Raw genomic sequence first — 21,340 nt, 5'->3', positions numbered from 1 at the left:
AATTAATAATTTGCTTGGCCAAAGCTACGATAAATGTAAAAGCAACGGAAAAAATTTGGAAAAATAAGAGCAATGAATTATCTATTTATCTATTTTTTTTAAAAATAAAAATACTTATATTTTACAGTTAAATATACCAACTTATTCAAGAAAATGGATCTTTTTTTATACGAAATTATTCTCCAAGGCCTCACTATAATAGAATCATTTTTCTTTTACAGGTAAGATCACTTTAATTTAAATGTTACATATATATACAATTTTGGAAAAATATTTACATTTGCTATCATAATAATAATAGTAACATTTATAGAATTATCGCAAAAATACTTTTGCTTTTAAAATTAATAATGAATAATATTTTTGCCTAGCGGGTTTATGGTAATGTATCTGAAACAAAAAAGTGGACGAAACTCTGCGAAATACTATGTCATGTGTTTAGTCAAGCGAGTTATCAGGTATAACATTTAACTCTTACTGTCACTGCTTCGTGTATTATATTTTGTTCGTCTTGCAGATATACACTTCCGATATTCTTCGTTTTGGGCTTCGTAATTCTTCTGCCTCTTCTTGGAGAAGGTCCTCGTTGGGATTATATTATTAGACAGGGAAAACACATGGAAAACGAATGGTGGAAATATATCAGCCATATTCATATTTACTCGCTCGCTGGATCGATGGTAAATGTATAAAAGTTAAAGTTCAGTTTTTGATTTAAGTTTTAGACATTACGAATGATTGCGTGATAATTTGCATTTACTCGAGCTGTTTTGAACAAACCATTGTATTAGATATATGCTATTTATCGTTCAGGCACAAATGTTTTTAATGTGTAACGTCTTAGGAAATTTGAAATTTCTGTGAACTTTTCTTTTCTTTAAACTGTTCTATAACTATGTATCGTTCAGGATGTTTCCATTTGATTATCCTAATGTCAATTGTCTGTTAAAAGAAACGGAACTCGCTATAAATTTTGCAACTTGTAAGAGTGGAAATACTCAGTAGTCCTGTAAATGTGGTGTTTTGGTGATACGAAAAATGTCTAAAATTTTATTTCAATTTGTTTCGTTTAAAGTTAACTGTTTTATTTAATTTTTAACAGTTTATTTATAAATAAAAACATCTATTACGAAATAATTTTAATCAATTAAATATTATTAAAATTTTTCCATAATGAATTATAATGCAGATCAACACCAGCGTATTTCTAGTAGAGGTTGCTGTTGCTTCTGCAATTCCTATATCTTTGTTGCACGTTAATGAAAAAAGCACTGTTTACACTGCCTATAAAACAGATCGAATAGTAATATTATGTAAAAAGAGAGCAGTGATATTGAAACACCAAAACCGTCAGTTAATTTAATGGTTACTAAGAGATCGTTTAGAAAAATTCTCTCGTAATTGGTTCAAAAAGTGCTGCAGAATAATTAGAAGAAATTGCTTTTATCAATGAGGTTTATAATATAAGGATACGCCAATGTAAAGTTCTGTTATTTATGCAAGTTTATGGATATTACTTGTATTTGTGTGTATGACACATTCGTAAGTAAATCGAATAGAATATTAGTACTTTTATAATTTTTAATTCGGCTAATTTATAAAAAAATTTTAGGTGTTTATCGACGTAATATGGTTCATCAGTGCGTTGCTGCAACTTTCCATCTTAATGTCACTGTTATTATATATTGTTGACAGGTAAGAATTCTACAATTTATTTTTTATAAATAGATAAAAATGTATCTTTATTTTTGTAATATGATTCCGTGATATAATGCTAAATCGATCAGATAAGCATTAATAAAGTGTTTCAACTATTTTGGGCGTGTTTAATCTATATGGGATGATTTTAATTGGTCCATAAAGTGGCAGTACAGGTCGCTCCTAGGTTCGTAAAATGCATCTGTACAGACTTACACAATGTATTTGTTTACTATTTACAAACACGACAAACTCAAAATTTCATTTTTGGTTTGTCGTGTTTTACAAAAAACTCATATTTAATTGCATATTCAATTGCTTAAAATTAATAATTTATTATAACCGCATTATATATTTTATTAAAAATTCATAAACGAAAAACAATAAGATTGCTATTGTATATTCGAGTATAAATTTGTGTATGCGAATTTACAATAAAACGCCGTATTGTCGAATACGGAACAGCTTCCACAGCAAAAATATTTGAATGGTGTAAAGCAGACAGATTGTAGGCATTGTCCCATGCCTACAATCTTTCTGCTTTACACCATCCATTGAATAAATGGATTGTTATAAGATTTATAAAGTAAAGAATATTTAATATTGTATGTACTTTTTTAAAATGCGAACAAAAATGTATGATTTAATAGAAAACTTGCGGCAGACGTTTTCAAAGCGAAAACGTGTAAGTCGGACACTTAGCGCCGTTTACCTGTAAACCTAGAAGTTTGACAATGGTGTTTGGAACCTCAGTGTAATCATGCTGGGCGTTCCGAAAACAGCTAGAGCACTGCTAGAGTAGCAATAAATTTTAAAAGCACCACCATTGGCTAGTATTGTTTGTTCTATTGCTGTTTCGCCATCTACCCTATGTAGCCGACAAGCCTGCACGAAGTGAAATTTGAAAAACTTGCAGCCTCGCAGATGAAGTTTAAACTAACTCTTATGATTCTCATGGAATAAGAAACTAATTTCACGTCTTTATTCAAAATATTTTTGTAATCGCCAGAGATCCTAACTGTTTTTTTTTTCTGTTTAAAATTGGCACGATAGGAATATCCTACTTCGGATCAGCTGTATGGACCAGGAAAATTTTTGAGCGGTTCATCTCTGTAACTCGTCACGAAGGTTCTTGTGAATACCCAAAGAAACGTGTTTAGGTATAAATGATGCTGGTGAATAATTACAAGAATATCGGACGTATGGAATTATTTCATAAAAATCTGAAATGGATTCTCTTTGAAGTGGTAGATTTTAAAGAGTGTAATCTCAAAGTCGCGTACATTTTTGGGTTTTCGGTTCTTAATTCGTGTAATTTTAGGTTGTGGTAATATTCGAAAAGTGAAATTTATCGAATTCCAGTTGTAAAATTTGGCAGCTTACATAGTACCAAACTGTCGATCATAAATGGCAGATAAATTAGGCTCGGCCATTACACACGTCATTCATTTTCTTTAAGTTTTACGTCTTCAGAATGGAGACATATTGAGCAGTATCTTTTGCAGCGTTATCGCCTGTGTGTTTGCATGAATGTTGGGCTCAAATATAATGTTTTTTGCTTTTAGCGCCAAAAGCTCAATAGTGGTAAAATTTGATACTAATTTTTTAAAGAATTGTTTTTAGTTTGTTACTAAATCTTACACCAAAGTAAACTTGGTCGCATTTAAAACCCTAAAGATTTGTCTAGATGGAGTTGGATAATAATACTTTATTCCTTCGGTATTAATAAAAGTTTAAGATATTATTATTTAACAAATACTCGATATTTTGATTTCCTTTACTTCTTGTTGAATATTATTTTGCAGATTGTCCAAATTTGGAAGACTCGCCATAATTGCATCAATGTTAACAGGGATTATCATGTATATAGTTGATGTAGTTTCGAACAGATATTACATGATGCTTGGAATACCTGCAGTTTTTGAGTATAAACTTTTAACTTATTTTTTATTTGATAATGGATGGTTGTTAGTAAAATAAACATATTTTTAGAATTTTATTTATTATTCTAGGGAAACCTATAAATATTTTGCTTATAATTACATTAAACCATATTATTCTCATCTTGGTACTTATTGTTTCGGTGCTTTAATTGGAGATATATTAAGGAAGAAGAAGCAGGTCACATTTGGAAAGGTATACTAATATTATATTATTTATCATTACAGTAGATCGTCTATTATCCGAATCAATTGGGGACTGAAGTTGGTCGGAAAATCGATTTTTTTGATAACCGATTATGTACGAAAAAATACATAATTTTNATGTTAACAGGGATTATCATGTATATAGTTGATGTAGTTTCGAACAGATATTACATGATGCTTGGAATACCTGCAGTTTTTGAGTATAAACTTTTAACTTATTTTTTATTTGATAATGGATGGTTGTTAGTAAAATAAACATATTTTTAGAATTTTATTTATTATTCTAGGGAAACCTATAAATATTTTGCTTATAATTACATTAAACCATATTATTCTCATCTTGGTACTTATTGTTTCGGTGCTTTAATTGGAGATATATTAAGGAAGAAGAAGCAGGTCACATTTGGAAAGGTATACTAATATTATATTATTTATCATTACAGTAGATCGTCTATTATCCGAATCAATTGGGGACTGAAGTTGGTCGGAAAATCGATTTTTTTGATAACCGATTATGTACGAAAAAATACATAATTTTAATATACAGTAGACCTCCTATAACGCGGTAAATACGTTTCTCGTTATACGAATTTCGCGTTGTTGGAATCCTTAATTTAAATAAAGGAGCCAATCGCAGCCTGACACGTGTGAAGTTTACGGACTACGGCTGTTTGAAAGGGTTTTTTCCATAAAATTAATCGATTCCTAGACTAATTCGACGCAACATTTCCAAAATACGTATAATTTTTTTGGCAATAATCCGTATAAACTATGCTATAAACAAAAAATTGAAGGATTACTTACCGAGTGTGCATCGTCCGACGTCGCCATTGCTTAAGCTTGTGTTCGTCGCGGAGCAGCACACCAAACGGCGGCCGCATTTCTGATGTTATTTTTCTGCGAAAAATTCGTTGAACTTTGGAGACATCATTAATATAAATAATTTTTATGGCCGTTGAATAAGAAATGGTTCTTTCGCAAAAAATGCATAAAATTAGTGCTCTATTAGAATTACGGTACCTAATTTACATACTATACAGACGACAGTAAACTTAACTTATCCGCCTAAACTCTCCTTATCCTGAAGCTGGACGGCGGAAAGTAGTTCGGCTGCTCGTTTACGATGACAAGTTGGCGATGACGTTTTACCGCGTTTTACGAGCCCCTTTTAGCGTCTTTATACGAATACCATCGCAATTTTTTCGTCGCGTTATAGAAATCTACGTTATATAAACCCGCGTTATAGGGTAATCTACTGTACCTGATGGGCATATATTAAAGTTTAAATTTTCATCCGCTGTGTGTCCCTTCGCGTTGAATTTTCATCGATATTAAGCCTTATTAAAATTTTTCCATAATGAATTATAATGCAGNGTATCGTTAAAAATTATTTTTTATTTTCTACAAACAAAGTAAATATAAAATATAAAAAATATAAAAATAAATATAAAAACAAAAATTCAGCACGTCACACTACGACTGGAACGTTTTCGATTAACCGATGTTTGAAGCCGTCCGTAAAGGAGATTTTGGTCATTCTAGACCCCACCCACCCCTGTGTAAGAAACCGTAATATTTTCTTTGATCCCCCTTCCCTTTTCTTTCTTACGTAACATTTAGGCATGATTTTCTAGAAAGATTTAAAAAAAAAATTTTATGAATTCGAATGAACAATTTATTGATATTGTAAGACGTTTATTTTTTAATTATTAACAATTTTTTTATTGTTATTGTTCTCATTAATCAACATCATAATATTCATTTTTATATTAATTTTAATTTTCACAAAAGGACGCAAAAACTTTCACAGATCGACTACTAGTGCACGTGTAAACAGAAACGTCATGCAAAATAAAACAACAGAGAATAAAAACCACATTCCATTGCCGTATTAACTACATCTTGTATAAGGTCAATAAAATAAACTAAAATGTGTTAGGCGCACCCGGGACTAAATCGTAAAGCTTGTAAAACTCTTTATAATAGGACAATGCAACCAATGCTACTTTACGCAGCCTCTAGCTGTAATCATGAAACTAGTAAAAATTCAGTAGTAAGTAAATTACTCTATTTAAAGACAGTTTGCTATCAGAATTTCATTCGCTGCATAACTGTTTCTACTAATGCCTCTGATACTAGCGTCGCTTCTTCCCCAGTATGTATTGTAGAAAATATTCTAAACTACTACATCACAACTACAAACATTAAAGATCAACAACAGTATCTACTCCTATATACAGCTGTTCATATGCTACCACATTGCAATTACCCTACTATCTGTGATCACCACCCTGTAAACAAGGTTATCGCCATGGTACATTTAGTGTCATCTGCTTCCTCCATGGATAACCATGCAGACATTAATATCTACACAGATAGCTCTAAAAGCTCCCTTTGTCTCGGCTCAAGTAACTGTATCTTTCTCCTAACTGACATATTTTTCCAAAAATATGTTAGAAGGTACGAGTACTTCCCACATACCTCCATCTATCAAGCTGAAGAAAATGACGACTACCAAGATGTTCAGTGGGCCACTTTACTACCAAACAAAACTCTATTGACATTTACAGCGATTCTCAGTCTGTCCTAAAAGCTCTATTAAATTCCGATTGCAATGGCAATAGAATCACATATATCCAGCACCGTATTAAACCTTGTAAATAAGATAACTTTTATATATTTTCCTGGCCATTCTGGCATACTTAGAAATGAAAAAGTCGACTTTGAGGCTTAGTCAGCTGCAAAAGACATTCACTTGGACTACACTCGCATCCCTCTCTCACGTAGCAGCCTTAAAAATTATATTCACGACAACGCTATGAGAAAATGGAATCAACAATGGTTGAGCAGTTTCACTGATGAACCATTAACAAGACTATTCTCCTAGTGTTGAATGCAGGTTCTTATCACCACTTAGAGATTTAACATTTGCTACTGCTCAACTACTTACTGAGCATGGTAATTTTAGAATCTACCTGGCGATGTATAACCGGGCAGAAACTGTCTCTTGCTTTTGCTCTACAGTAAACCCAGACACCGTCGACCATATGATGTATCATTGTCCAATTTACGACCAACATACACTTATTCTCAAATTAGAAATCTTTATCTTTGGTTTCATAAAAATAAGATAAAATAAGCTATAAAAATAGCATTTATACCATTTATTATTATTACTGAAAAGACAAAAAGCTTAGTTTTCAAAATAGTGACGAGTTTTATAAAAAAAAAAAAAAAGCTCAATAAGTTGACTTCTTTCCATCTTTCCATTCTATCGTTTTTTTTTAACCATTAGAATTTAAAAACATCAGCTTTATATACAAGTTACTGTGGCGAATTTCGTTTCTTAATATTTATTCTATCCTGAGATATTAAAGGAAATTGTGCCAATACACACGAATACTCCAACACAAATATTCACATAACATTATCCCAATTATCTTGTTTATTTGTTGGGTTCTGAGTCTGAAAATGTAGACTTTTGCAAACACACCCGCATGCTCAAATTCGACATTATTCCAATACAGATTTTACTCCCTCAACACAGGTTTTATTCAATTGATTCGCTCTTACACGGTTTGAGAATTTGGTTAACTTCGACAATTTTAACTGCAAACTTCGTTAATCGATATATTTTATTAAAATGAGGATGTACTCGTATATTGTCTAAAATTTGCCTACGGATTTCGGAATATCGACATTTTGAATTTATTATGTGTTTTTTTTTATGTTTACTTTAATAAAAATTAATCATACGATTTTTTACCTCTTTGCTTTCCTATAACCAGGGTTGTTGTCATTGCTTTCAAATTTTAGCCTCTAAGTCTGTCACTGTGTTTTGATTTTATGGATTATTCTTTGTATTCATTTAAAAATTTTTAAAAAAGTTTTTTTTAGCCGTAGGTAAAAAATCTTTCGTAAAAATAACTAACGAAATACAGCGATGTCGCGGTACTCGAACTGTTCCCAGTTCGAACAATTCGGCATTGCAACACAAATTCTGTATAAAAAATTGCTGGTTTAGCTAAATTAATATTAATGCGTACCTTTTATTGTGACTGTTAGTTAAATATTGATTGAAAATAAATTATTCATTTTTTTAATTTAATAAACAGTAATAAAAAAATGGTATAACCTTATATTTTGCAACTGTCCTTTTTTTCGTATATGATAGATTCGTGCATATGACGTCTTTTCCACGTAATCAATTGCTACACTTACACATTTCCCGTAACGTATAGTAAAATCTTACGAATAGAATTAATCGTTGTATAACAATTCATGGCATAGAAGAGAACAGATAGATTTACATTCAATAAATATTTAATATTTAATAAACTGCAGGCTGCTAGCGTGATATATTGCTGTTCACGGGAGTGTTACTCGTGATGTTAGTAAATATTAAAATTTTCATTTAAGACGTTCTTTCTTTAAATTTCTAAACATTTAGTTTTTAATTCACAGAAAGTAATATCACCAAAACTAAAATTAAACTTTTTAGGTAGTCCGTTTATTAAGAATTTCCCGTTTAAATTCTTAGATTACCATTTTACTTTGTTGGACCGGATGCATTGTCTTAATGACATTATCAGTTTTTGGAGTGCATAGTTACAAGAAAAATATTATGGCCAACGAAATTATAATCATCGCCTTTCAGTGCATTGCTCCATTTGCTTGGACCGTGGGATTTGCTTGGTTGACAGTGGCTTGTGTCACAGGTCACGGAGGTAAGGAAGTTCTCATTATCTAGTGTGAGTTAGCCAGGGACAGATCCGTAGAATTTGTACCACTTAATCGGCACAGATTAAATAAAATCTGTACCCGGGAGTTCACGGATCGGGAGATCCGGTCTCTAGTCGAAAAATGGCCTTAAGGGCGTTTAAAAGTAATGCAAATTTCGAGATTCAGATCAGTGTTGCAGCAATGAAATTTCAAAACGTACTGAAGCGCCTTCAAAAAATGTACTATATTCCTTCAAAATGTACTAGTTCTATGAATACTTTGTTTACGTACCTATATATAAATATATATAGGCACGTAATTTATATATATATATATAGTTTATTGTCAAATAATTTAATTTTAAATCTTATTTTTGGAATTTTTTGAAAGCTATTTAAAATTAAAAATATATCTACACATCTATTACTTATTATAAAATGAGCATTACATTGACAACATTTATTAATAATACTATTGAATTTCATCTTAATTTTATAACCAATCGTGCTTTAAAAAAATAATTATAAATTTGTTATATTATATTATTTTATTCTTTATTATACTTTAAATTTTTTTGATGTTATTGCATCACTTTACGAAGTAGTATATACGTAATTGCATCAGTTTTAGTGTCTATTTAATTAATTTCAATCATGACAGCAAAAGATAAGGATGCTTGTTTCTTTTAAACTATTTGATGAAAACGTTACATAAAATTAGGATTGCATAATCATCCGAAATTATTATTATATTTTTGACTGGAAATTACAGAATTTATGCAATTTTAGTTTAATTAATGTCATATAAAACTGACTGCTCGTACAAGTTTGCTTAAAACATGCAACTGAAAAAACCCCAAAATGGCAGCTCAAGAAGTAGATCACGCGTGTCCTGACCTTCTTATATAGACCTTGGAACAGTCGGAAGCGCGGCCATTTTGGAACCATACGTAACATTAATTCTTATTTCTTTTACTACGATTACTAAAATTGAAGTTCATAATTTAAGAATTAAATTATAGTGGTAGAAAATAATATATAAGTATTTATAATATTTATACTCGCACAATTTCAAAACTATTTTCGTAATAATTTGTTTTTGACTTAACGGATATTTTGATATTATTGACGACAAAAGTTTAAAAATCATTGATTTCCTTACCTGTCCATTATTTTTTTGACGGAGTTGAATTGTTTGGACCACGTGGCATGAAAAATTTTGTCAAGGTCCTGATGAAAATGTGCAGACAACTGAATGTATGAAAGAAGACCACTGAGTCAAGACGGTTTACACGTGCAACTATCTATGTTGCTGACATCGACGGACACACACCATTTGTATGTTGTGATTGGATAATTTAAATTAGCAAGCAGTGACACTAATGAGACTTTATTAAACTAATTTTTCTAATTTTTTCGTTAAGGCGTGAAATATTATTTTGTACCGTAAATGGTACTTGAAATATTATAATGTACTAAAAACCTAAATGTACTTTCAATTTACTGGAAAGGTCAAAATGTACCAGAAAAGTACAAATGTACTAGGAACGGCAACACTGATTCAGATCCACGTCAAAATGATGACACCAGTTAATCAGTTTTATTTCACGCGGACTAACACACGTTTACGAATAGTTATGGAGATTGTGAAATATTTTGATTCAGACATTTTAGACCTTACTTTAAAATAAAAACGAATATTTAATAACAGAAAAGAAATTATACAAAATGGACCTTCAAATATATATATTTATCGCGGAGTGAGAGGTTACAATTTCAGCTAAAATCATACTACCTCAAAGTATATTCTTTCATCTTCTTTATTTTTGATTAATACGAAAGTTCTTATCTTTAGTTAACTCTTTGGCGGTACTTCAATCGACCTTTTCTATAACTTAGAAGGAAGTTTTTAACAAACTTTGTATGAACTATGGGAGTCGAATATGGGCGTTGGCCGTAGGGAGCTCATATGGAATACGTCTTCGGGTAGTACGCCATAAGATTCCATAGGAGAAAGACTCCTATGGAATCTTGTGGAATCTTGTACTACCCGAATGATACTAAAAAATCCTTTTTTTATGATTTTCTTCAATGAGAGTATTGTATTATTCCAAAGTGTTTAGGATGAGTGGGGTTTACAGAGGGGTAACTGGACTGTATGTGACTCGAAATTTGTAAAGGTAAGGGAAACCAAAAAGGATGTAGAACTTCCGTTGAGAAGGAAGTGAATTTTACCAGTTTCCTTCGTTTTAACTGAAAAGTTTTTCATTTATATCAGAAATATTACTTATAAAAATTTATGTATTTGACATCGATTTTCGATTAATTCGGGGGGTGTCCAGAATCTCACACTAGTGTTTACGGTCGATTTTTTTCATCTAAATATAGATATGAATAAATACATATACGGTACTTTTTTATTTTCTGTTTAATCTACTGTAAATTATAATATTAACAATTTATATTAACATTTATAATATTTTTAATTGCCCTTGTTAACTTAGTTTAAACCTTTTGCTGAAGTAAAATACAATTTCTTAAATGATACATAGTTTATATACTATATTTAAGTAAATAAATACGGCAAGTGAATTAATTAGAGTTATTTAGATAATTATTACTTTAATATTGTAAACTATATTTATATTGTAGCCAATCTATATTATATTACATGAACAAGTTCACTTACTTTACCGATACAGTTTTTACGGATATTAGTAGTTAATTAAAATTTATAGCCTGGAAGTTGTACTTACTTCAGTTTAATTTTCGAAATAGTTGAAACTGTTTTAACAAAAATAATCTGACTATTTATTTACAAATTTTTATTTACTTGTCACTGGAAAAATATTAAATAATCACTTTACCGTTGTTTATTTATTTTCAGGAACTCTCAATCGTTTGTTATCTCTTCGTATTTTTGTGGTGTTAAACAGTCTGTATGTTTGGATATATCTGCTTCATTTTTCAATTATCTTTTACGTTGGTGGCACTATGAGAAAGGCGGAAGTTGTTTCACAGTTTAATTTGGTAAAGTTGAAAATTTTTATGTTACGAAATAGACTTAGTAATCTGACCTTTAATAATTCGCAAGCTGACCAATGCACTTTCATTCCCGTGATAATTTTACTTATTCTTAAGAGTAGGACATATAGGCGTAAAAGTTTGTGTAAGGGTGAAAAATAGGTACAAACAGGTAAACAATAGGTACAGTACATAAAAGTTAAAAATAGACAAATCAGTACACGCTAATACTGAAAGCAGCAATTATTTGTTTTATCTATTATTTATTCATAGAATTTTCGGCATATTGCATAATTATTAAATTAAGCAAAGAAACAGACAAAAGAAACTTCTTATATTTTATTACAACTCTTTCGAAATCGTTTTTGCGACAAACCACAGGTAATTTCTCTAAATTAGTGTGACGCAGTTCGCCAACAAAAACTTCAGAATTCGCAATCGTTGCGGCCACCCTTACTGAAAAATTTGATGAAAACTTTGCTGCGCACGTGTTTGAAAGGGCTTTTTATATTCTGTTACGAGTCTTCCGATGGTGATGAGAAGTTCACTTTCGGCTGCAACATTAGTTTGTAGAAATGGTCATTTTTTTCATTGGTGTTTAAATTAGAAAAAATGACTATAAACACTGCACGATGTGCTTAATTGCACCGATTCCACTTGGAGCTGAACTACAGCTCCAAGTGGATAGTCAGCTGTAGTTGTCCCTGGTCGTCCCACCACCAAACGTTGCAGTGGCGCGCCCAAATTGGAAGCGATGGAAGCTCCGCTTCCCTTGTATTTTCTAAAAAATAAATACATATTTGCGATTATTTTCATATTTTAACGTATTTTAGATTAATTAAAATTAATATTTTATTATAACTGAATTATTTATCTTATCACAAATTTCTATACTATATGTGAGAAAAACAATAAGATTGCTATTGTATTCGAATACAAATTCGTATATGCATATTCTCAACGGAAGCTCTTTACTGTCGAATATCGAACAGCCTACAGGGCGAAAATATTTGAAAGGTGTAAAGCAGCCAGATTAAAGGTATTTGCGCATGCGCTATACGGAGAACCAATATATGACGGTTTAGCAGGTGGAAGCTACACACCATAACGCTTTCAATGATTCTATTCAGGAGTGGTTCCGGGCTGTTAGCCGCTTGCCTGCTAGATATTTGGCCGCCTTCGCCCCATTATGTTAATCGCGAGTAGATTTATAACTTATCCCAAACGATAGGAGTTTACTGGTATGTTTTTATGCTAATTGTGTATAGTTGGCAAGAGTCTTAAAAAAATTCATTAAAATATTTGTTATAAATAGAACCCCTATGACACGGTAGATACGTTCCATATTATATGAATTTTGTGTTTTACGAGTCACTTAAGTACATGAGCCAATTACAGCGCGGCAAGTGTGCAGTTTAGGGACTACACCTGTTTGAAAGTTTTTCTTCCATAAAATTATTCGATTCTAGAATAATTTGACTCAACCTTTCAAGTACTCGTATAATGTTTTGAGATTAATCCGTATAAACTATGCTGTAAACAATAAATTGCAGGATTACTTACAGAGTGTGCACCGTTCGAGGACGCCATTGCTTACGCTTGTTTTCGTCGTGGAGGGACGCATCGAACGCCGGGCGCGTGTTTCCTGATAAGTCATTTTTCTACAAAAAATTCGCTGAACTTTGGAGACATTATCAATATAAATATAATTTTTATGGCCGTTAAATTATAAATGGTTTTTAATAAGTTGGTTTCTCGTTTAAACTCAACGGTTTGTGCAATATCAGCTATTGGTCTAGATTCGACCGATCCTGTCGTGAGAAGAGTCGGCGATGACGTTTTACCGTATCATACACGTCTCTTTTAGCATATGTATACGAATACGATCGCAATTTTTTCTCCGTGTTATACGAATCCGTATTATATGAACCCGTTTTATAGAGAATCTACTGTATTTATTCTGCACTCTCATTTTGTATAACTTAAAGATTTCAATGTTAAATTAGATATATTAGAATTTAGTATGTCCCATCTATAAGGGGAAGCAGAAAGAAACGTGTACAATTCTTGCACAATGTGAAAAAATTAACTATTACTTTGGCAGCATCATTTACAACTAAATTTAATGAATGAGACGCACAAAGTACCAAAAAAAACGCGCTAGAATTTATGTATCCGTTGTCATAAAAATTTGTCTTTCCACTTCTTTCCCAACACTAAAAATATTTAAGTTCAAAGCAACCAGTTTCAACTTATTTCTACTTAATAAGTTGTGAAATAATTAAAATATGATGGAATCAGGGACATAAATAAAATCCGGCTGAAAGAGCAGGAATTTTTACTTAAAAGCTTAACTGAACCAATACCTAACTGAGTACAGTGGGAACTGGTTCTTTCGTAATATTAGATCTAATAAACAGAAAATTTTCCAGTTCAATCACAGTGATCGAAAAGTTGTAAATTTTGGAAATTTCCGTGGTCACCACCTGGTGGTAAAACAAATTAGTTAAAAAACAAATGACGAACAATCTATTAACATTAATAAACAATATAAAATAAATATTGAAAGTGATAACAAGATAGTACGGCTAATCGGCTTCTTACAGAAACACAGCTTCCCTATCATCAAATGTCATGGCACGCTACTGAACTGTTGGTGTATCTGTAGGAGCATACAAACAAGTCCCACGGATAAAGGTCAACCTATAGATTAGTGGTATTCACATACCAGATGTATTATACGCCACTCCAGATACTGAGCATGGTGCGCTCTATATAATAAGTTAATATTTCAGCACGACGTTTATGGACGCCACTGCTGTTCTTAGTGTGCCTTTCCTGAGCAAGAGAGAAAATCATAAAACTCTATAGAACCTCTCTTAAAAACTATGTACAGTTAAACTATATATGAAACGTACACGTCCGTCCATAATGCTTGTCTAACGGCCGATCGACAGCGCATGGGCGGAAGAAGATCACTTGATAATCCAGGACATCCTACCTGTTATCAAAGGCGTTTACAGTGGACTGGTCCGATTTGCGCCGTAATGGGGGCGAGGAAATCGAGCGGGAGGGACTAATGTGTGCAGTCAAGCGTGCTACGGGTTGACATAACTAGTAGCTCATCAATGCTAGCTTCGCGNGCCCATGCGCTGTCGATCGGCTGTTAGACAAGCATTATGGACGGGCGTGTACATAATATAAAACCCTTATAATTATATTAATTAAAATCTTATCAACGTCACATTTCGAAGCTAGGGTCACAATAATCCCTGATCTCTTCATCTTATATATGCTACCTAATCTTACTTTAATCTTTCTAGTATCTAAATTTTTCTTTTAAGAGATTTTTTTTTAAATCGCTGCCTATGTCAGTCTTTCCTTTGACTAACAGAACAGCCTAGTTTCCTTACCTATATTCATATTATAGTCGGCCCCCCCATAACACGGTAAATACGTTTCGTTCTTTATGAATCGATTTCGTACGAGCCCTTGCCAATCACAGCCCAACACGTTTGCACTTTACGGACTACAGCTGTTTGAAAGGTTTTCCTCCATAAAATTAATCGATTCCTAGACTAATTCGACTTAACATTTCCAAAATAAGTATAATTTTTCGGGAATAATCCGTATAAACTATGCTATAAACAAAAATTGTATGATTACTTACCGAGTGTTCACCGTTCGACGTCGCCATTGCTTAAGCTTGTTTTTGTCCCAGAGCAACACACCAAACCGCGGCCGCGATTTCTGATAAGTTATTTTTCCGCGAAAACTTCGTTGAACTTTGGAGACATCATTAATATAAATAATTTTTATGGCCGTTTAATAAGAAATGTTTCTTTCACAAGAAATGTATAAAATTAGTGCCGTATTCGACTTATGGTACCTAATTTACATACTGTACAGATGATAGTAAACTCAACTTACTCGCCTAAACTCTCCGTAGTGTGGCGCTGGACGAAGGAAAGTAGTTCGGCTGCCCGATGACGTTTTACCGAATTATAGGAGGTTTTTTACCAGGTTTGTACGGATACCGTCGCAATTTTCCCGCCGTCTTATAGGAATCGTAATTATAGGAACCCTTGTTATAGGGGGTCTACAACGTATTACATATTGTACTTCATCGCATATGGGAAGATTGACTGTAGCCAATTCAGATAAGCTAGTACATTTATTTATTTACTCACCAGCTATTTTTTAATGTTTCCCACACATTTAACCTGTGCAACGTAAACATTTTTAATCTAACAAAAAATGGAGTGCCATTGAACTTCAATAAGCTCTGATGTTTTTCTGCTAACTTGTTCACAGCAGAATTTACTTATATGTAGCATCATTTGATGCATCTTGTCTACCTCATTTAACACTACCGGATATAACACCCTGAGTACTAAATAGTAACATATCCTCTTAAATCGGTTCCAAAGAGGATCATCCAACATTACCTTTTCACCTCCTCTATCTCTCACCTTACTTTTAGATTTAGTGAAAATTGAGTTGGAATCCATACTCGAGAATGTACTGGAAGAAGATAAACGATTGACTCTGAGACCTCCTGTTCTGGAGCGAGACTAAAATACAACGAACTTTTTGCCAGGTCACACATGAGATCGTTCATGACACTAAAATTTATAAGTCGCCTAGGTTCCATTTAGATCTTAACTAAATGCTTCTCATCATAGTTTACGCGAATGCCGCCACATCATTAGCTACCCAAGTTCACTTCCCAAAGATATGGCACCGAGTGATGACCAGGGTACTAAGCTCCTGCTACAACCAGGCAGATGAGCCCAATGCTTATATTGAGTGACTCTAATTTAGCAATAAAATTTAGAATATCTCCAAAATTTTTTCGAACCAATGCCAAGTCTGCTTGAATTGAGCAGCAAAACATTGCGATTTTTGTTGCTCATTTAAAATGCTTTTTTAAGGCTTTGAGTTTTCACTTTTGAGAAGTTATTCATAATTAATTACGTTTATTTTTTTACAGTGGATGGGACATTCCTTTGTTATGCTCTTGTCACTGATTGCTGCTTTGTTCTTTTTTGTATTCTTCGAGTCCCCATTGAGCAGTCTTCTGTCCAACGTGCTAAGAAATAGAACATCGCAAGAAACAGTAATTCTCAATCAAAACATTACAGAAATGAAGACAGACAAGTATTCAAAAATTTTTGTTGTGTGATAAACTTTGCAAATTATATTAATATTATATCTGTCTATAATATAAGACACTGTTAATTAAACAACTTTAAATATATTTAGTATATGATTTATTATGATAATATCACTTGTCTTGCTAGCGGCATGAAGATCTGATTGACCTTTATTGCTGCTTTCATATACTTATATGATTTTTTTACATATTTCAACCGTCATAATGCATAATTGAAAAAGGTGGATGGTAAACCTGGTTGGGGAAAGCCGAAAAAAGACTTGGTTTCAACAAATAGTTTGAACAAAAAATTTGAAAGAACGGATTATGTCGAGTCAAAAAAAGTATGTTAAGAAGTGTGCTTGAAAAGGCACGAGTGTGACCGTAAAAAAAGTGTGCCTGCTCAGGAAGGTGTGGACAAAGTTGATGAATGGGTGCTTCATAGGACTAGTCTACTTTTGCCTGTTGATCACTCTTTTTGGATTATAAGCGTAAAAATATATATGTATGTACTGTACGTTAAAGTATGTAATTCTCCATCGAAGCTAAGTATCACTTGTCTTATCCGTAGACCTTTGTATAGCAGGAGTGGGCAAGCAAGAGGTCAGTGGAATCTGTAATGTTGGTTTTGCAAAACGCATGGGAGCTGCAGTTCTGTACTTTTTAATTTTGTACTGCGATTTTATTATATAATATAAATATTATATAAAACAAATATTGGATTTTTTAGTAAATGTATTTTCACAAAATTGTGGAAATAAAATTGTAAAAAATAATAATAAAAAGCAGAAATCAACACTTTAAGCAAGAGCCGCATGTAACTCAAAAAGAGTTTCATGCTGCTCTCGGAGCCGCATTTGCCCATGGTGGATGTATAGTATAAGATATAAAAAATTAACAAATGTAATCTGTATACACGTGAAACAAATTATATGTTAATGTAAATAGTTTACATTTGTAGATATTTTAAAATACAGTTATATTGTGAGAAAAGTATCAAGACCATTTCGAGATTCAAGAGTAACAATGGAAGCATAATTCACAAATTAGAACTACAAGCCATGACAGATTTTGTTGCATGAGGAATGTAAAATATTTTTTTTATCGGATTGAAGGGGCAATTTTGTTACCATTACTAGTACCTAAAGATATGTGAAATTATTATAAAAAAGCTGCGACGAAATATCAATTTTAATGGCAATTCTATCGTAACAATAAAAACAAAACGTTGGCTTCTTTGAAAACGTTTTTCAGTGTATTTGTTATTAATTATTTTAAAAGGACAAATAAAATAATGACGATAGTTGAATTAATTCTTCGTTCTGTCAGTACGAAAAATTGATAAGTAAAAGTCCTTCGTACAAAAACAGATATTATTGTTTTCTGTATGAAAAATAATTAAAATTTTACATACAATATGGATATTTAAAAACATACAGTAAATTCATATTACATATTCTTTTTAGTTTAATGTATTAATTATTTTCCAAGGTTTTTTATTTTATCTCTCATATTGTCAAGAGTTTACAAATATCTAGAAGGAAGTGAAGTAGTAAATTCAGCGAATTTTCAATAATATATTTCCGGTTTAAGTTTTGATATTTTAAAATATGACACCAAGAAAAATCATTTATAAATTTTTCATTTAGTATTTGGTAACAGAGAACTAAGTTCTTTGTGGAAGTAAAAGGAAATAGTGTATATCTTCTGTGCAATCGCATCGTAACTACTAAAAAAATACAATACTGAAAGATATTTTAAATTAGAACACGAAAACTTTGATAAAAAATGTATGCCTGATAGTGCTATTCGAACTGAAGAAATAAATAGTTTAGAGAAGTGATTGTTGAACCAACAATTATTGTTCAAAAAGATAACAGATAAATAAACAAATATAACTATGGCATTGTTTAAAATAGCACATTTTTTGCGAAGAACAAGAGATTATATTCAAATGGGGAATTATTTAAAGAAGCTTTACTTATTGGTGCCGATTCACTCCTTGATACTTTTTCTAATAAGCCAGAAATAATTAGGGCAATAAACGATTTATAGTTGTCACTCAAGACAATAAAAAAAGGACTGCGGCAATATCTACCTATATTAAAAATCGACTCGAAGCTGATACGAATAGGTGGTCTTGGTATTTACTTCAAATGGGCGATTCTTTGGATCTAACGGGGACATCTCAATTAATAGTAATAACAAGAATGTTTTTCGATGACTACTTTGTGAAGGAAGAAATACTGTGCCTTTTACCAATGAAAGAAAGAACGAGAGGTGAAGATATTTATCAAGTTTTTTAAAAATTATATTTTGCAATCGGAACTTCCCTTACATAAATTATCTTCAATTACAACTGACGGAGCTCCAGCGATGATCGACAAAAATAGAGGATTTATAACTTTATGTAGAAAAGTTGAATCACTTCTAAATCACTTTTCTTACCATTGCATAACACGTCAGCAAATTCTGCGTACTAAAGGTTTTTTTCATTTAGGCACGTTTCGGACCTCGTAACAAAAATTATAAATTTTATAAGAGCTGCTCCGTTACAGCACAGACTTTTAAAAAGTTATTGGAAGATGACAATGCAGATTTCTCAGATTTAATAACTTACAGAAAAGTGAGGTGGCTTAGCAAAGGCAAAATATTCGACCGGTTTCTTAATCTGATTACTGAATAAAAGAATTTTTTGAGCGAAAAGGGGAAATTTATAACGAACTATAAGATCTTAATTGGCTAGGTGACTTGGCTTTTTAATCTGATATTTGTCAAAAATTAAATTAGGTAAATCTTCAACTACAAGGTGAATATAAAGATTTAGTAGATATGGTAAGTTTTATAAAATCATTTTTTAGATCGACTTACTTAAGTGTAGCCACATTTTCTTCAATGCAATTTATCAAAAATACGTTTAAATGACGTCTTACGGATGAAAATTAGAATGACAGTTTAAGAATGACAAGTCGCGGTATCAAATTACTCTCCTAATTTTGAAAAATTACGTCAATAAATACAGTCTCAACCTTCTCATTTACGAATAATAATTTTTTACGTATTATGTAATAAATGTCGTTCAGTAAAATTGTTATTACAAATTTTTATTATTATTTTAACCTATAAAATAAAATAAAAAGAAAAAGCAAAATTAAAAATGACAAAAATTAAATGAAAAAAAATTTTAAGAAGGTATAATGTGAGAGTAGCCAAGGACGTAGGTCTCAATCTACGCCACTTACGGGCACTAGTCGGTAAGACCAGTTCTCTAACTTTAATAGGAGAGCGTTATCAAAGTTGATCCGAACTGCGAAGTTCAGATGCTCGTCAGGATTCCTTGACACCAGTTAATCAATCTTATTATACGCGGATTAACACGCGTATGTGATCTGATTCGGTCACGCAATTAAAAGACATTTTTAACTAAAACGAAATAATAAATTTAATAGAACAAAAAATTAAATCATACAAAAGGTGGATAAACAAAAGACAGAACCACTACCAATAATATACAATCAGGAGATAATTAAGCTTATATTATATCCCATTCGCGATCGAGAGAGAGCTCACAAAAATCGTTATAAAACATACGACCTGTTTCAGATGTCGTTCGTCTTCTTCTCTGTATGCAAGTTCATTTACTTCTTCGTATGGAAGATCAATACGTGCACACATATAAAAGTATATTTCCTACGTGCAGACTCTAGACTTATTTTGTATGGGACTCGTCTAAGGATGTTGGTCATCAAGAGGGAAACGTATGTGGAGTTTGTATGCTTTCGGATCTGTCGCTGAACTCCTCGAATTCTGCTAAGTTCCCTGTATATCTTCGGAATATCGACCAATCATCGGCCCGTAACTCTTTCGTGAGAACGGATGAAAGGAGGGATGAATGAGGGGTAACCATTTCCCATCTGAGCTGGATTTTAACCAGATAAGGGAAAGTCAGAGGATGTTCTCTTCTGTGAAAGGAAGTAACATCTGTTATCTGCCTTTTCCCACGTTAAAACAGTATTTTTCTCACCAAAAATGAAATAATATTTGGTGACATTATTTTAACGTAAATAATAAAATATTAATTTAGACCCAGGGGCCTTTCGGATCTCACAATAATTAATAACTTTAACAATAAAAAAATAACTTTAACAATAAACAGATATGATGCCATTACATATAGTTGCGCCCGCAACGTTCGTGAAAATTTTTAATTGCGCCCTTGCTTCCATAAAGGCTGGTCACCGCTGCAGTATATTATAACGAACACGAAAACGAAAACCATATAAAGAGTTTGGTTATTTCGGCCATCCAAGTATTGCCGTTTATGCCAATACTCGGATGGTAGGAAATGGCAGAAATTTAATGGTCAAGTAAACGGGAACTGAAAATATATCTTAAACTTTTCAGATGTCATAATATTTTCTAATGTTAACTATAAGAAATAGTACCAGGGGAGACTATCCACATTTTGAATAAGATAATTGAATCCTTTTTCTTTTATAGAATTATCGCAGAGAAATTTGCATGTATTGTAAGGATGATCAGCTATTGGATGCTTTTCACGTGATTGCTAAATGCTTTAAGTTAGAAGAAATTCG

The 21,340-nt window shown here is 32.1% G+C and overlaps 1 protein-coding gene across 1 annotated transcript; it reads left to right on the top strand.

Moving 5' to 3' along the window:
• The first annotated feature begins 13 nt into the window (after nt 1-13).
• Nucleotides 14-3,843, top strand: LOC111637921. Its single transcript, XM_023383530.1, has 6 exons — nt 14-221; nt 372-458; nt 518-680; nt 1,613-1,695; nt 3,504-3,623; nt 3,711-3,843. The coding sequence occupies exons 1-6, from the start codon at nt 154-156 to the stop codon at nt 3,841-3,843; spliced, it is 654 nt and encodes a 217-aa protein (XP_023239298.1). The 5' UTR covers nt 14-153.
• The last annotated feature ends 17,497 nt before the right edge of the window (nt 3,844-21,340 follow it).

Source organism: Centruroides sculpturatus, unplaced genomic scaffold, assembly GCF_000671375.1.
Source record: "Centruroides sculpturatus isolate CEXI.00-Female unplaced genomic scaffold, Cexi_2.0 scaffold994, whole genome shotgun sequence".
NCBI classification, from domain to species: domain Eukaryota; kingdom Metazoa; phylum Arthropoda; class Arachnida; order Scorpiones; family Buthidae; genus Centruroides; species Centruroides sculpturatus.
This window is presented reverse-complemented; position numbering and strand designations above follow the sequence as displayed.

Excerpts from the sequence above, each read along its gene's own strand:
- LOC111637921 (XM_023383530.1), top strand. The coding sequence starts at position 154 with ATGGATCTTTTTTTATACGAAATTATTCTCCAAGGCCTCACTATAATA. Across the intron at positions 681-1,612 it reads ACTCGCTCGCTGGATCGATG|GTGTTTATCGACGTAATATG; the intron begins GTAAATGTATAA and ends AAAAAATTTTAG. Across the intron at positions 1,696-3,503 it reads TTATTATATATTGTTGACAG|ATTGTCCAAATTTGGAAGAC; the intron begins GTAAGAATTCTA and ends ATTATTTTGCAG.